Raw genomic sequence first — 18,648 nt, forward strand, 5'->3', positions numbered from 1 at the left:
TTCAGTTTTATGGCTAATTCTTACCCAGACTGACGTACATACCTTTAGGTTTCCCCTATCAAGTGCTGCTGTGAGATGTTTCCTGACCTCAGTCAGCTTTGGCTTGTGAACCCGTGGACTACTACTTTGTTTAAGAACATTTTCCTTCAAAAATTGCTCTAGTTTGGACTCCCCGAGAAGAAGTTCTGCCATGTCATCTGCAAATAAAACCAAACACATGAAATATTAGAAATAATTTTATTTTGTTAACCTTTCAGTGGAGGCAGCCATTGCCTGAATTTTAAATACAAAATAGCCAAACAAACACAGTGTCAAGTATTCAGATTTAACACAAGTCACATGGTACTACAGTTTACTTCCATTTATATTTTTCCTGCCCGGTTCATTGTAGAATCAAGTCCCCTTTGTTCTAAGCGGTGACGAATTAGAACATTACCCTGAAGCCAGTATTCTCCCCTTCCTCCTTAAAAAGCAACACTTGTTTAAAAAGCCTCTTGCAGCTTTCTGAATGTGACAAGATACACTTCTGATACTAAATTTTTTTTTTTTAATTGTGTTTCACAAAATGCCTATTATAGTTTTTTTAATATGAATACTAAGATATATTGGATTAATTTATGTGACTAATTTTAATTTACATGTTCCTCTTGATGACTTTGATCACCATCTGCATTTTGGCTGTAAGAATGTAGATATCATCCTGATGTTGTTAAGGCTCCAGCTATCTGAACTCTTCAGTATGCAAGTCCATTTATCATCAAGTTCTCCTGCTTTAGGAGGCATACCACCACTTCTCAGACATGAAGGTAGAACATAATACCAGGAAGCACAGTAAAGCACCAAATAGCACATTTGCTGAAGTTCAAGAAACTTGTCATCCTCTACCTTGCCCTCATCCAGGACCACTAGACTTACTTTACTGAAACATGTTGAGTATTTCCTCTAGTGAAAAGAGGACTGTAAAGTCATCACTACCTGGGGCTTGAAATTACCAGAAATTACTTTAAATTATCACATCTTGTAAAAAAAAAAGTCAGAGTAATTAAAATTTTAACTAGAATAAATAAAATAAATGTTAAAAAGGAGAAATGCAAAAAGCTAATAGTCAGAAAAGCAGACACAACCCTGTAATTTTCAGCATGTCGTCCTTAGAGGTTATAGGAAGGAACAGAAAGACCAGGACATGTGGAATTCTGTTTTGCTATAGAGGAAAAGCTTTCCCTCGGGAAGTATAAATGCATCACCATTATCTCACCTTTTAAGTACAGCAAATTTCAGCCTCATGTCAGTTGAACTAGTATACAGCCCATGTACAATAGCATATACAATAAGGTATAAGGACCAGTACAGTGCTGCCATATGCCCTATCGAGTAGGAAGACAAAAACCTAGATATTTTTTTTTCCCTTAAAATCTCCAGCTAACTGCTGATCCTTAAACCACAACTTCTTCAAAAGAGAGTAAGAGGCCAGACAAATAGCTAAAGCATTGAAGGAGTGCTTGTTTTTCCATTTATGCTTTTTATTTGGTGTTCTGGAAAAGATATTCATGGTAATCTAGACATTTATTTGTTCTCAACTACCATTCACTCACATTTCACTGTTTAAACACTACTGCAGAAGGGAAAGTGGCAGCCACGACAGACACAGCCTGGTTACCAGCCTGCTTAATTTTCTGGCTTTCAGAACATAGTCATCAAATTCATCAACCTCAAATGAGCAGTAACAGTTCCATTCCCTTGCCCACCAAAGCTTCTTCTCATACTTCAGCTATACTCATCTCCAGAGCAGACAACACCACATAATCTTAAGCAGCACTTTCTACATGTGCTTTATTCTTTTAAGAGCACCTTTTACGACTCTTCATGTGTGTTTTGTTTTGTTTAAACTGTTGCACCTTCTGCTCAATTCAGAATTGCTACAACAAGGCACTCCGGATACAACTTTGATCCATGTGCCCTGGTTTGAGCCAGGATAGAAATAACTTCCTTTTTGTGATTCTACTTTTCAGTTAAGTCTCTTCTAACCAGCTGCAGCTGCTGAAATTAACAGCATGTTTTTCAGCCAGTGTGTGCCTCTAGGACTGATAACGCTCCATGTTTATAGCTACAGTGAGAGGATGGTATGTAGAACCAAAGCCACTGCTTGGTTCTGAAAAACATCTTATGCTCTAGAAACAGAAGGCAGTAAAGGGTCATACCTGAGACTCTCCTTTGGGGAGAAGCAGACCAGACAGGGGACCAAAGTTAATCAAATGAAGTATCCCATACCATACACGTCATACTGGATATAAATTTGAGGGATCATGAGGGGCTCGCCCCCTTCATCCATGGGCAGCATTCTGGGAGGACTCTGTCCGTTTATCTGCCTTTGATCCCAATCCCCGTGTTCCTTCACCCCAGAGTTCCTGCATCCCAGCTCCTGTCTGCCACTGACTCCAGGAGTCAAGTCTGGGGCTTATCCAGGGCCTGCCCTGCAGCCTCAGTGGTGACATGGGCATTATTGGGGGGTAGGGGAAGAGCACAATAGTGCTTTTGTGTATATTTGTATATATTTCATTACTTTTCCTTCTCATCACTACTGTCTTATTAAAGCTGTGTAGTTTAGTTTCCAACTGTCAGAGTCTCTCTCCCTTATTCCCTCCCTTTTCCCTTTTAGGGGAGGGAGGGGAGTTAACAGCATCTGTCTTTCACCGAATTCCCAACCCAGCGTTAAACCATGACAACATGCTAGCCAAAAATGTTGGTTCCTTGAAGGATAAGGGAAAGTGAAAACAAAGTATCTCCCTGGTGCACCACTAGAGACACTTGAAAAAAAGATGACACTCAATGTCTTTCAAATGTGCATTAAAGCATACAAGTCCCAGTTAAAAGAGAAAAAAAATACTAGTATTCAATAATACAGCTACAGTATAGCAATAAAATCTAATTACTCACAATTCACCAATTAACAAAAAATAGTTTTATTTACCTACTCAATGTTCATATGGCAAATGGCACAGTTTGACTTGCATCAGTAAGTCCATCATACAACTTGCACATTTCTTCACAAAGAAGATGGTCAGTTTATGAAGTCTGACTGCACTGTTTTAATCTCAAATATCTGATGTATAATTTAACAAAACAAAAAAGTTAAGCCTAAATTCTGACAAATAGACTCAAAGTTTGTACACTATAGCATATTCTAGATACAGCTTAGGGTATACTGCATTGATGGCTAGCTCATTTCCTTGCACACTGAAAATGTAATGCTTCTGAGGAGAACCAGAATCGGAAGGTTCTACGATAAATAAGAATTATTTTGGTAATGCACAAGAAACCCATTGTTAGCTGCAGCAGGAAACAAGTGATTTAGCATTTGTTCTATCAGGACAGAGCACATTTATGACTTAATACGGTTTGCAGAGTCTTACTGTGTTTAGAAAACAAAGAGGGGAAAAATAGCTTTACTACAGCAGGAGTTTTACGTTGTATCAGCACAAAGCAGGGAAAGGGGGACTACATGCGCTCAGCATAAGCACGTGGAAGCCCAACACCAGGCTTTCAAAACCTTTGTCCACAGCCTCTATTGCTCTACCACCTCGTAGTTCCAGCTGCCTCCAGCTCTGACTGCCATGGTCAACTGCACTTCCCTAGGAAAGGGCTCAAGCCGCACATCCCAGACTGCCTCCCATCCCTAGCCACAGGCTGGGCCTCCAACAGCCTCAAAGCCTGCATGAAGATGGGTTTGAGGTTGACCAAAGGTGAACACCTATGCTTCTCCCTCTGACAAAGAGCAAGAGAGCCAGCTAGGAACATCCCCTTTTGTTGCACCCAGCTCATTGTCCTTGACCACATTGTCCTTGACCACGCTACTCACGTGTAATTTGCACAAATGCCATTTTTAATTTCAAAGGTTCTCAAAACTCTCATCATTTTAAGTTTCTGACAAAATAACAGTATATTCACAATCTTATCAGTATAATTCAGGAATTTTAAAAGCAATTTAAATTAATTTTCCTACATTTTCATTGAAGTCTGTTCAGCAAACATGAAAAATAAAAGGTATTTCAATGTACTAAGTGACGAAAAATAAATAAAAAACATACTCCAACATTAAGGCAGGCAATTCAGTATTATACCCAGCTTTGCAACTGTTCCATCTCTATGGAAACCAAAGAGTGTAAACTGTGAGCACAGAAGACAGTTTTGTTTACACCAGTGCAGGGCAGGATAGCCTTTGGTGTAAGGACTTTAACATGTGCTGTGAGGAAGGGTATCAGAGACCTGAGGCCTGCTCCAAACTTACAAAACTATGCAGCAGAACATATTCACAGCATGTAGTTATTTGCTTTGCAAAGAACAGGCCACTGAGGGGTTCTTCCACCACTGCATTTTACTAATAATATACAGAAGACTCCAGAGAGTATTCTAAGTACACAATTTTTGTTTACGAGCCTCTTTCAAAAGGTGATTTAAAAAAAAAGAGTGGGCCTTGAAAATAATACTGGAGGTCAGCACAGTAGCATCCTACTTGGGAGAGGACAATGAAGATTAATTTCGCTAATTGTATTTTTAAAGATGCATGGTAACTCAAAATCAGGTAAAAAATACGTCAAACTCTTCACTCTTGAGTTTTAAGGCATATGCAAGTAGATACTTTCCCCCTGATCTGTACTCATCAAAGCCAAAGTATTTCATTTAACAAGCAACATTCCTCTTTCTGTTTATTCAGTTTAATACTTCACTAAGCAAACAATTTCCAAAGGACAAGGAACACAAATGTCAAACATGGAGCTTCATTTGGATTCCTTCCTAAAACCAATGCTTTGGTTTGGGAGCTGAAATACCATCAAGGCTGCCTGCAATGAAAAGAGCAAGGTCTGTCACTGACATTCTTCAATACTTCAAACAGCAGAACTTCAAACACGACAAAGTATCACACATGCCTTTCCTCTCATATGCAGTCCTTTCAGTAAGTCTCAAAAATTCTTCTGGCACACACTCCTGTAACAAGCATTTCTTCAATTAAGTTAAATACAGCAGCTACATCTTAATGGAGACAGAGGTAAAAATCACAGCTAGACCGTGCACTAGCTGCCAGAGATGTTTTGTTTATATAAACTGCAAAACTGTCATGGAAGCATGTGAAGCAACTAGTTTGGATGATTACAACAGATTAGCAGATACCTTGAAGAACAGATTAGATATTAAGGAAATAGAAAATAAACTTTGCACTGTTAGTGTGAAAATACACTCCCTGAGGCATAAGGATTCTCAAAAAGAAGTGTTGAAACCATCCCTACTACTAAAGGGGAAAAACAGTAATTTTGCCTGTACCCAAACAGCACTGGTACATGCAAGGGCAGAGTGTAGCCGTACTCCCCTCCATACTCCAGGTGCTCAACAGCTGCACCACAGAAAGAGGAAGATCAGCTCTAGAAGCTCCAGTTCTCATCCATTTCTGGGGCAAATGGAACAACACAGGCACAGATAGGATAGAGACAGATCTAACACTCTCGAGAAAGTCTGTAAGATTATTCCTCTCTTGTACAGAACAGAATTTCTCAGACTGGGGAAAGTAAGGGAGAGAAACAAGGTGATGCCTCTGACAAATTTAATTTAGCCTCTCTTTCCTCTCTCATCCTCACCCCTTCATCCTAAGGTAAGTTTCTTCTCTCTGACAATGACTTGAAAAAATATTATATTGTCTTTAAAGACAAGAGCAAAGCCTTAAGTTCCTGCTAGTACATACTCTGAAACTATCTAGACACCTTAAGATGAGAATCAAAGTAGATTACAGCACCCAGGTATTTTGTTCCCATCACTGATGCAAGTTAGAGAAGCTAATGGTCCTTACACCAGCTAGGGACAGTGAAAATGCAGCAACATATGTTACACATACTTTCCTTCACAGGAAAGGTGGGAGAGGAGAAGACAGCAGCCACAACTTACACAGATATTCAATCAAGCATCACAACAAAAGCTGTTCTTCTAGGTCACCCATATGCAGCACAACTTCCTCTTCCCTGAAATATATAGCTATATGTAGCTATATATCAAGCTACATATATGTGTGTATATATATATATATGTAACTATACATATAGCTATATATCATGAGAGACAGCACATAAGAGAAACAGTTACTGTCAGACTGGTTTTCATCACAGAAGTGCTGCAATTGCTCAGCTGCTGGTGACTAACACTGGAAGACAACAGGTCACAGAATGCCAACCATTAAAGTTACTGCAAAGCAGGATTTTCTTATTCACCAAGTCACTCATCTGCCAAGTCCGTTGGTCAGGGCCAGACACTGGCAGCAAATTTTTAAATCAAATTATGAGAGAGCGTGCTTTATGAACAAAGCATTGGCTCGAGGCGTGTCAACTATTCTGAGCCAGTAAGATCGAGCCTCAGTGGTGCTTATAACAAAATTCCAATTACTGGATATTTCTGAAAGAAACCTTTTATGAAACCATAGCTCTAGCAGAGTTTTTAATCAGTTTTAGCTATCCCTTAGGACATTCTGAAAGAACGTAAGTAATATTTGAGAAGAAATTGCTTTTCTTTTTCTTCCAGCACTGTATGAATGATCTATACTCTTCTATGAGACACTTCATAAAGACAGAATTAAACTGTGTAAAGTTTTTAGATACCTTAAAGTCTAGTCTTCTTTCAGCCAGTCTAAATAGATGTTTCAGAAGAAAAAAATACTCTGTTAGCAAACCATTTCAATACCATGAAAACCAGTTTTCCACTTTTAGAAAACTGAGATAGTCGTGAAACAATATAAAAATTTTAATCAAGGAACTCCTTCTTATTCCTCTGCTTAAGAGCTCATCAACAAGAATTATTTGGTAGTTAGGGGATATTTTACGACTTATATCACAGCTGCACTGCAGAACAATTTTATATTTGGAGAAGGGCCACCTACCTTGTCCATCTGTTTCTGCAACATCACAGTATCACTGAAATAATCTACCTGCCTAATAGGATGTCCTCTGCCTATAATCAAAGACAGGTCTGAGCACCTTGGAACTGTAAGACAAACTGAAGAATGTTTTAGGTGCAATACACATTTCTTTTAGCACTGAAATAAAAGCAAAATCCGTAACACTTCTACACATGTAAGCTGTTTTCCTTCAGCTTAAAGAAAGCTTAGACACACTCATACATGTCTTGAGAAGAATCTTGTGCAGACATGGCTATCCCTCTTTGCAATACAGATCAACCCTAACCATCTTCAGAACGAGAGTAAATGCTGGCATAAATCCAGGCTGGGGGATAAAAAAAACCCACATATGATGACACGTTTTTGTAAAATAACGTCTAAGACTATCATGACAGCTGCTTTGCTACTTGATTTTTAATATATTTGTTGAAGCAAAATTGTTACCATACTATCAGGTTCTAAAGCAGTTACTCACAGAAAAATAGATAATTAAAACAGAGGATTAATCATAATTTATCTTGAGTCAAGAACGATGAAGAATACTTATTACTGTTAGCTTAAAACCATGGTCCATCCTGACTCATCCACTGAACCATGTGCTAAAGTACAACATAATCAGTTTTCTGATGAATGCCAAACTAGTATATCAACAACCCAGGGGTTGTTAGCAGGCCACATTAGAAGAGTACAGAGCTCTAAATTCCTTTCTAAAAGTAAGTTTAGGGAGAGGAGGAGAGAAAGAAAAGAATGGCAACACTGAACACAGCTCAGAAAAAAAAAAAAATTGTAATAAAAGTTCTTACTGAATACAGATTAGGAGCTCCAAGAGGTCATTTTAAAAGTTCATTCCATTCCACATTACATCAAGATACTTTCATAGTGAATGAGTAAGTGTTCTCAACTACTGAAACTGCTACCTGTTCTTCAGTACAAAATAGCTGCTTCATCAAAGTATTACTTTTCCTATGGAGTAGCAACAGTCTTGGATAAAAAAAAAAAGCAAAACACTGAAGGTTATCTAGGCCATAACTACTATCTATGCAGTTTCTCAGGCGTTCTTAATATTAATACAGAAAATGTAGCATTTTTTAAAGGGCCTAATAGTTATTTATTTCACTTGTATTTTTGACATCAGAAAGAAATACTTGAAAGGTACAATGTGAACATGCCTCTCTCAGATAACAGAGCAACTATCACCTCTGTGGCAACAGATATTAATGGCCCTGTTCCTCGTATCAAGGCTCCATGCACAAGATGTTCCTCTGCAATGAAACATCCATGTCACACAGCTGTGGTACACTGGCAAGAATACCCATGATCCTATGCTAACAAAGATAGTTACACACTTGAGCCTTGACAGCTCAACATCTAAAGCAAGAAAGAGTATGGGGAAAACCAGTGTTTTCTTTCTTATATGCCAAATAGCAGAGCTTAAATTAAGTATTTTTAGTATTTTGTTTCACCCTCTTCTGAATTACACAACTGTGAGAAAAATGTGCAGAATTCGGATAAAACCTCCTACCACAAAGCCTTAAGCAAAAAGGCTCAACCTCAGACTCAAGCCATGAGGACCTGAATTTGAATAGGAAGTACTTAGGAATAGGAAATATAGAGCAAACTAGCTGGAGGATCTGACTGGACAAACAAACTTTAATCTTCCCTTGTAAGCAAGCAAGCAACCAATCTAGTAGCATGTTGTATCACTTCACCTGCTGACCACCAAAATCTTCAGAATTTCAGATAACATGCATTGAAGTCGAAAGATACGTTTATCACTAGTTCCAAATGAAGATCCTACATGAGGTAAGATCAATTAGATGAAGCGTGGAGTTGTAAGAACAGAAGACACTGCTGCTTCACCTGCCCTGTACTGCACTCCAGAGAAAGAAAAAAAAAACAAACCCTTGAGCCTTTAAAAAAAAAATAAAAATAAAAAAATAAAAAGAAGGGGCGGGTCAAGGGGTAAAGAGGACAAGTATGAGATTTTCAGTGTCCCAACAGGACCACAAACTTATGTGCAGGATTACAGTACATTAAAGTTTGCCTCGTAATCTCTGTTCTGATGTCACAATTCCATTACTGACTACTTCAGCAGCAAGAATTCACAGCATCACAGGGTGACTAAGGTTGAAAGGGAGCTCTGGAGATCATCTAATCCAACACCCCTGCTCCAAATAAGATCAATGACAGCAGGTAGCCCAGGAACTTGGTCCAGTCTCTGGGGCAGCAGAAGAGTAACTAGAGAACATGAGCTGACAAACAGGCACTACTGGTAGAAAGGCTACAGACTGATGCAGATGATACAGGAGTTTAGCAGCAGAAAACAGAGTCAGCTGCTCAATGAAACTTAATTCTACTTATTAACACCTTTATTTATACAGAGTCATTCACTCTTCTGCCTCTTAAGTACATAGAGGGCATGGCACCCTTTTACTGTGCAACTATGCAGTATCTGGGCAAGTTTCCTACTTGACAGCCAAAACTCACTTTGAAGAAAAATATGTTAGGCTTCATAGACTATTTATGCATATGCAAATTTACTTCCAAAATACCACTACTACAGAACTTTGTTTTATGGGGGCACAAATTAAGAACAACAGAAAACTCCAACAAGTGTTTCAAATTATAGGGGTTTTTTTGTTGTTTGGGTTTTTTTTAAGTATACAAAGTCCAATATTTTGTAAATTGTTAAGACCATCAGAACAGTAAATAACTCAGCCAGGACATCCACAATGTATCTTCTAGATTATTGGTACATTTATGTTTTAATTAAACTTGGCCCATTAAGTCAAATGCAAGTAAAACCAAGAACTACAAACACAGGTCATGCCCAAGACTGGGAAGCATGAAGTGCGGGAAACAGGATCACCATCATCTTTGGGTGTTTCACTGAGAACAGTTCTAGTAACCACAGTGAGCAAGAATTCTCAAAGTTTAGCTTCTTTCAATTTATGTTTTGTTCAGGTTACAAAGACGATCAAAGATGGCCTGGAGAACAGGAAAAGCACACGTTGTGATAGCTAGGAATTATATTCAATCTTGCTTCTTACCAAGATTTGTTTCTCAAAGGACAAACCAGTTTTCCTGTGACTACTAACAAAAAAAACAAACAAAAACAAAACGAACCACACAAAACCAAAACCAAACAAACAAGACTAGAGACGATTATTTAGACTGAAGGCAAAAAAAAACCATGTAATCAGGACAGTAGCTCTTGTTCATGCTCTACCAAACAACTATGTTGCAGCGCAGTGCAAATTTGACAGAGTATGAACTTTTCTTCTCCCAAGAAGGTAAAGAAAATGGTTGACCAAAAAGAAGAATTAAGAGAATTAAGGGACTGAAGAGATCCTGAATCTGTCCAACTTCTTAATCCATTAGGAACTCTTCCTTACTCTTAAACCTCACCATATAGAGATTTTGGTTTGCATCTTTACTCCCTGGACATCTCTCTGTATTAATGTCTGATTATCAAGTCAGAAAAGGGACATTTTTCATCTATGGGATAACCCAAAACTCAGATGAAAGCACACAGATGAGCCTCTGTTCCCTATAAGAGGAGAACTTGCAGTTCTCTACCATTTCCAAAATCCAGCTCACTAAAAACAGCCTCTTCAAGTCCTCTTCCCCCTGACTAGCTCTGCCTGGAAAACCTCAAGTACATTTTTGAAAGGCAGTAGCCTACACATGTCACTCAGAGATGTCTGAGGTACATAACCACCAGCTTTAAGACAGAAAGTACATTTTAGGAACCTTGGTTGTTGTTGGTTTGGTTTTTCTAAAATTCTATCAGCTGTTCTAAAAGCAGCAGGTCCTCGACTTCTTCCTTTGCTTGAACTTGTCTCTAAATCAGTCCCATTAGAGCCTTGATTAATGCACAGCATTTACTCCCTATTAAGGTGAAGGGTCTGTAATTAAATGGTAAAAAGAAAGCAGAAGTGTAGCTGGAATCTGAGTCCAGGCAAACCTGAATTTGAAATAAGGCACACTTGAAAGATAAGCAACAACTTGTTCATGTAATTAACTGCAGAAAAAACAGGGGGACATCTAGAAGCTGTTGGTGTTTTCAAATCTTGGTTGCCTTTGCAAAAGTTTTATGGTGATAAAACAAGTCACTGGCCTCAGGTGAGCTGCATTCAGGATTTGCCTAAAGCCAAAAGGGATTTCCAACCCACTTTTTGTGAAAGGAGCCCAGTTTACATCTCTTTTTGGGAAGAGTGAAGGATAAGTCTTCTGTGAAAGCTGGCAACACCCTCCACCTTGGGACTCCACATAACTAAATAATATGTGACAGTTCCTCAAGGAGCTGTCTGCATCAGGGGTCCAGCACCCAACAAGCTCAAGGCTGAAAAGGCTACTCCTTATTCTAATAAAAAGGAAGCTTGAACTCATATAGCCAAAGAAGTAACGAAAACAGAAAAATAATACACAATTTCAGACTAAACACTTGAAGAGGGAACTTAACAGTAAACAAGATGCATTTGCCAAATCCTGCAACACCTAAGTCAGCTTTTATTTCCTCCTTTCTTTCAGTGCAGCTTAAACATTTAGGATCATAGAATCATAGAATCATAGAATCATAGAATCCTAGGGGTTGGAAGGGACCTCGAAAGATCATCTAGTCCAACCCCCCTGCCAGAGCAGGGTCACCTAGAGTACATCACACAGGAAGGCATCCAGGCGGGTTTTGAATGTCTCCAGCGAAGGAGACTCCACAACCTCTCTGGGCAGCCTGTTCCAGTGCTCTGTCACTCTTACAGTAAAAAAATTTTTCCTGATATTCATCTTAAACCTCCTATGCTCCAACTTGTATCCATTACCCCTTGTCCTATCACTGGTCTTCACTGAAAAAAGCTTAACTCCATCGTCTTGACACTCACCCTTTATGTATTTGTAAACATTGATGAGGTCCCCCCTCAGTCTCCTTTTCTCCAAACTAAAGAGACCCAGCTCCCTCAGCCTTTCCTCATAAGGGAGATGTTCCACTCCCTTAATCATCCTTGTGGCTCTGCGCTGGACTCTTTCAAGCACTTCCCTGTCCTTCTTGAACTGAGGGGCCCAGAACTGGACACAATATTCCAGATGTGGCCTCACCAATGCAGAATAGAGGGGGAGGAGAACCTCTCTTGACCTACTAACCACACCCTTTCTAATACACCCCAGGATGCCATTGGCCTTCTTAGCCACAAGGGCACACTGCTGACTCATGGTCATCCTCCTGTCTACCATGACCCCCAGGTCCCTTTCACCTACACTGCTCTCCAGCAGGTCAGCCCCCAACCTGTACTGGTGCATGGCGTTTTTCTTCCCCAAATGCAAAACTCTACACTTGCTCTTGTTAAACTTTTCCACTTTCATTATCAAAGAAACAACTCCTATGTATCTGTTAGGGTCAGATGCTGATCCTCTTCTCTTTTCCAGACAATACAAGCATCTGTTTATATGCTTCAGAGTCCTTCCTCTGCCCTTTACATATCACACATCAGAAACAACAGCTGTAGAGCAGCTGCATCAAAACTCAAGTTGTTGATTAATCATTGTTAATGTGCTGTCTCTGCAGCATACTAATATGGGTGACAAACTTAGCAACAGAGTGCTCAAGGAAAGCACCTTTCCTTCTATTATAATAATACTGATTTTACAGATTTCTCTGTGATCAGAGAAATCACTATCGTGTGATAATTCCACAGACAGTGATTAAGATAATTACAAAGACAGAATAAATTATTTGACAAAGTACTTGATTCTAGTCTTAAGATTTATGTCTCTATCTCCAGAAGCTGGTCTGTTCCGTGAACTGAAAGAACCTAGATCCTACTGGGGAAAAAAAGTAGACACACTATAAAGCTGCAGCAAAAACTCTAAAAAGGAGATTTAAAACTACTTTACAACTACATTGAAAAAACATACTACCTTTCATGAGTTCCCTTCTCTGGAAGATGAGTTTATAGTAAAGGATTTCTGCTTACGCATACACATTTTGAACCATACCATCACACACAGATCATTAGTGGGGTGAGAACTTGTGGAAACTCATGCAACATCTGAAACAACAGAGCAACTGGTAACACCTGTGATCAGAGCAGCTTGCTAATAACTGCCACCATGCATTGTGCCACACATCTGCTGACACCAGAGAAATCCAGAGCCTGGAGCAGAGATCAAATTATTAAAAGGTCTCTCCAATGATTAAAGGTCTTCACACCAACAAATATAGCACTATTAGCCAGACATCTTCACTACCTTGTATTTATCTCAACATCCTGCCACTTTGCTTTTTACAAAGCTACTGTCTTCAGTCACTCCTTATCAGATTACCAATTATATCATGCTCTGTGCAGATAACTCAACCATCAAATTCTAAAATCTGATTATTTACAAACAGATTTTCAGGGTGAGGGAACAGCCCAGATCTGACATGGTTAAGGACCTTCTGCCCCCTTCTTTACCATCATGCAAATCAAATTCAAGAAGTGGTATCAATTATCCTGAGTTTTTGCTAATGAACTTACAGAAAAGTTAATGCTAACCTGTAACTCTTGAAGTTAGGTTAAAGGAACGTAGAGCAGCTATAATACAGACCTATACCAGTATATGTACACCAGTAAGTCAGACTACCATTTCTTCTTAGAAGTTTTAAACAAAGCAACAGAGTGCAACCAACCCAACATTAATATGTCAGATGTCTGATTTCTAAAATAATTACATTCACAGTATACTTAAGTATCCTTACAAATATAAGCAGCTATAAGCTCCAAATACCCAGAAATACTTAGTTCACTCCACTCAGACCAATTACACACTGGGAGAAGAAATTAAGTTCCTCTCGCCTTTGCCCTTCAGTGGCTGCTGCCACTATTCTTTCCACCAGCTGTTATGCTTTTCAGACCCCCGTGGGAGGCAAATGAGATCAGCAAGCCAGCAGAAACTAAGCTCAGAGAGAACTTAAGAGTTTTCTGCTGGCTCAGCCCAGCCCACCTCTGGTGTTTATCAACATATGGGAGAGGTCAAGAACATATGACCAGGTGAAACTACATGGAGAAGGAGCAGGGGGACTAAAGGCAGGAAGTGCTCCTCCATGCGATACCAGCAAGATGTTAGACCTGCCTGGGTACCTCTGCAATCACACTGACTACGTGAGTGTTTTTATCTTCCAGATGAAAAGTCAGGTGGAATTCAAGTAGCAGATCTACATCATCACTTACACAGTTGTAACATGTCTGGCTATCTGAAGAAAAAAAGCCATCAGTCAAAAATAAGGCAACACATCTTAGTACCGTCACCATCTTTGGTATTCATTCAGAAAAATGTATGTCCTTAGTACCCTTTTTCTGGAAATATGATAGTGAACACAAAAGAAGGAAAACAAAAAGGATAGCAAATTAAGAGAGTTTCATTTCCACTTCTGTGGAAATGCAAAAAGGCATGTCACAACAAGGTTTTCAGACTTTTACTGGTAGAGATGTAGATCTCTTTGGAAAGCTTTGCATATATAAATTGTATTACAAGCTGTAGGTATAAAATAAAAATAAAAAAAAATAAACACCTAAGTAGGGCATGAGTTCTAAGAGGTTTAGAAATCCCTGGTTTACTCTCAGGATAAGCTTTAACCATACATCAGAGGTCTTGTATTTCACAAAGAAGCAAAACAAATGAAAACTGAGACGTTTCTATTTTTATGTCCTACTTATACCCTGATAAAGAGGCAGCATAGAAAGTGACAAACAAAAAATAGACATGTAAAATACTTCCTGATTTTTTGGTTTTTCTACTCTGCTCCTGTCTACTCTCTGCTCCCTTATTCTGCAAGGCTAAATGTGAGAAAAAATATAGTAAGAAACTACAGAAACAAGGTGTTGAGGTGAAAAGGCAGCCAGAGCAAAAAACAAAACAACAAATGGAAATGGGACAGTAATGGCAGTAAGAAATTAAATTGGTAAGAAAGCAGTGTTTTAAAAGGCTGATGCATTTCCATCAGCAAACCTGATAGCTGTAGGTAACATTCTATTTTCATGACAATGTCATAATGCTCTTGGTAACGTACAGATCCACCATCTTTCAGGGCATGCATTCTCTCCTCACAGTAATGCAGTATTTCACACTGGCTAAGGTTTCTACAGAACTAAATCTCCCTACTTCCTTTCAATTATAAAAGTCTGCCTTCTCAGTGCTTTTCAAGACAGTATCATACATCTCACTGAACTTGAGCACGGTTACATTCAGACTGCAGCTACAATGAATGGCCGGAAATACCCATGGAAATTCATGGATCCTTCATTCTATCCATTCAGCCTGTCACCGAACTGACCTAACGTTTCCTCACTGTGTTTCTAAAGGAAGGAAGGAAAACATTAGAGCACTGACCTCCTGAGAACACTCTAAGCAGACAATCTTCATATTGAAGTCCACTGTAGCCCCTTACTTCGAGAAGCTACTGTTTCATCAAACATTTACAACAGACTTGCAATCAGCTTTGAAAGGTGACTGCTAGCTTCCAAAACTGTCACTGAAACACCACAACATTTCAGGCACCCTGAGAATCACAGTTCCCAAAGATACAAATGACACAATACTCTCATTAAAACTACTGCAGAGAGGTTTCAGAACACAATCCTCATAAACCTGAACACTTCAATAAAATACATGAGCGATCTGTAGAACCAATACATTATTATAAACTTACTGGAAAAGAATTATTTTTGGTATTTTGTAAGTCTTGTTTTTCAAGATTTGAAAAGGGTAACTTTACAGATCTCTTAAAAAATGTTAAGGAAAAAATGTGGGGATTTCAAATATATGTGATCATTATCATCAAAGTGATGCATCACCAATAGTTATTTAGGGACTGCTCACTGAATTGTGATATTAGAGAAAATCTCCCTCTTACAGCATGTTGCGTTTCATTCAATCGCTGAGCTTTTGATGCCAACCAAATTTCCCAAGCCAAAGTCGTACACAGTTCTACAAATTAAGGCCTTTATTAAATAAAGTAGCCCATTCAGACTGACTTAAAATAAAAAAAAATCCTACAACCAATGCTTCCCAATACTGGGTGCACTTTAAAACACATTCTAATTAATGTCAGATACTCAACATCTACTATTTTACCTCTTCCAATAATCTGTGAATAAGTAATTTTGTACTTGGAACTTTTTTTGCTGTCATGACCATGTTTCACCATCATGCTGTTCATTTGCAATGTTAGACAGAATTCAACAAAAGGAATAAAAATTTATTCAGATCATTTTCTTAGAAGCAACTGCTTTAAGGTTTTATTTCTAACAACTTGGGATTTGCCTCAGTTCCATTTGAGAAGTGATACCAACAAAATAGCCTACAGATTAGCCAAGGACCACCTTCATGAACCTCAGAACAGCATGATGATTTCTATGGCAGCTGCTATAGTTTTTGTAAAACCTGCTCTACCGGGTGTAAACAACAAGGTGCTGGCAGCAGGGGGGCTGCAGGGGTGGCCCCTGTGAAAAAAGGCCAGGGGCTCTTCAGTCCCAGACCCAGCTGACTCCAACAGACCCATAGCAAGACACAGCTGAGCCCCCCAGCAAGGCTGGCAGCATCTTTGGGAAAGTGTATTTAAGAACGGACAGAAAATGCCAGAGAGGAGGAGGGAACAAAAGGAGCGAGAAACAGCAGAGGGAATGCCAAGGTCAGAGAAAGAGGGGGGGAAGTGCTCCACAGTGCCTGAGAAGATATCTGCCACTGCAGCATGGGAAAGACCCAAGCTGGAGCAGGTGGATATGCCCTGACGAATCGAAACATGAAGAGCCTGTGCCAGAGTACATTTTTTTTCCTTAAGGATGGCAACTAGCAGGAAGCCCATGTCAGAGCAGAGGAATAATGTGAGAAGGAAAGAGCAGCAGAAAGAAACCACCAACTGTAACCCCTCTGTTCATCCTGAGCCACACAGGGAGGAGCACAAGATTGAAGTTGAGCCTGGAAAAAGACAGGAGGGAAAGCGTTTCAAACTGAAAACATTTCATGTCTGTCCTTCTGTTTCTTACTATCTGGATCTGGCAACAGGCTAAATTAATTTTCCCCGAGTCAAACCTGTTTGGCCCACAACGGTAATTAGTAAGAGCTCTCCTTGTCTTTTATCTCAAGCTACAAGTCTTCCAATCACATTTTCTGCTCCTGCCTCACTAGGGAAGGGGACTGAGCAGCTGCGTGGGCATTTGCTGTTAGTCAAGGTTAACCCACCTCACCTGCACATGACAGTTTTGACCACATCTTTTATGGGAGTGCTGATGAAGCAAATGCTCAAAGGGAGGTTTGTGTTACATGGCATGAATCTTATTACTGCTGCTGAGTCCTTGTTCTGAAAGAGAGAAATGTAATACAAACTGGGTAAGTGCCTAACAACTCTGAGTTAGGTTAAATACCCTTCTTTCATCTATCTATCCTTTGTGAAAAACAACGCAAGTCACAGGGTTGACACAGAGCACACACTTTCTGTGACCCAAACTGAGACTATTACTTAAGAGAACAGTACAGACTGTGACCAATCCATTAACATTTCTCTTCTCTCTCTACCTTAAATCTCAGTAAGCTCACAAAGTCTTTCAAATACAATGCATCAGATACAGAAATTGGTTCTATTAAGTGTCATTTTTGTGCATCCAAAATCCTAAACCATCACTTCTATTTGATCCATTGTCCAGTTTTGTACAGATTCCTAATTCTATGAGGGAGCAGACAGGATCCATCAGCAGCAACTTTGCCAATGACACCAAGATGTGTGGTGCAGTCGATACAATGGAGGGAAGGGATGACATCCAGAGGGACCCTGACAGACTTGAGAGGTGAGTCTGTGCAAACTGTGTGAAGTTCAACAAGACTAAGTGCAAGGTCTGGGCAGAGAAGAGACTGAGAACAGCCTCGAGGAAAAGGACTTGGGGGTGTTGGTTAATGAGAAGCTCAACATGAGCCAGCAATGTGTGCTTGCAGCTCAGAAAGCCAACAGTGTCCTGTGCTGCATCAAAAGAAGCATGGCCAGCAGGTCAAGGGAGGTGATTCTCCCCTCTCTGTTCTGCTCTTGTGAGATCCCACCTGGAGTGCTGTGTCCAGTTCTGGGGCTCCCAACAGAGGAAGGACATGGAGCTCTGGGAGCGAGTCCAGAGGAGGGTCATCAAGACAAACAGAGGACTGGAGAACCTTTCCTATGAATACCGGCTGAAAGAGTTTTGGTTGGTCAGCCTGGAGAAGAGACAGCACTGGGGAGAACTTGTTGCAGCCTTCCAGTCCTGAAGGGGCCTACAGGAAAGCTGGAGATGGACTTTTTACAAGAGTATGGAGTGATAGGACAAGGGGAAATTACTTTAAATTGAAAGAGGATACCTTTAGGTTACATGTTAGGAAGAAACTCTTCACTATAAGAGTGGTGAGACACTGGAACAGGTTGCTGAAGTACAGTTGTGGAAGCCCCATCTCTGGAAGTGTTCAAGGCCAGGTTGGATGGGGCTTTGAGCAACCTGGTCTAGTGGGAGGTGTCCCTGCCCATGGCAGGGAGGTTGGAACTAGATGATCTTTAAGGTCCCTTTCAACCAAAACCATTCTATGATTCTATTATAACAAAACAAAATAAACAATACAGTAACCAAGTCAGTCAAAATACTGCACCTCTCAAGTGCTGTGTTTCTCCAGAAGGGTATACTGTTGCCTTATGCATCCATACAGAGCTTCATCCTGGAAGCTGTCATTGC

The 18,648-nt window shown here is 39.8% G+C and overlaps 1 protein-coding gene across 6 annotated transcripts in view; it reads right to left on the reverse strand.

Annotated features, from left to right (window-relative positions):
• Positions 1 to 18,648, reverse strand: part of TTC7B (tetratricopeptide repeat domain 7B) — a 215,422-nt gene that overhangs the window by 109,752 nt on the left and 87,022 nt on the right. For 5 of the 6 annotated variants that reach the window (XM_051622574.1, XM_051622575.1, XM_051622570.1 and 2 more), the window contains exon 2: positions 43 to 197. The exons of the other annotated variant lie outside the window; for it this stretch is intronic. In XM_051622574.1, the coding sequence (XP_051478534.1) occupies positions 43 to 197 (155 nt within the window). The remainder of the gene's footprint in view (positions 1 to 42; positions 198 to 18,648) is intronic. 6 annotated transcript variants of the gene reach the window in all.

Source organism: Apus apus, chromosome 5 (genome assembly GCF_020740795.1).
Source record: "Apus apus isolate bApuApu2 chromosome 5, bApuApu2.pri.cur, whole genome shotgun sequence".
Taxonomy (NCBI): Eukaryota; Metazoa; Chordata; class Aves; order Apodiformes; family Apodidae; genus Apus; species Apus apus.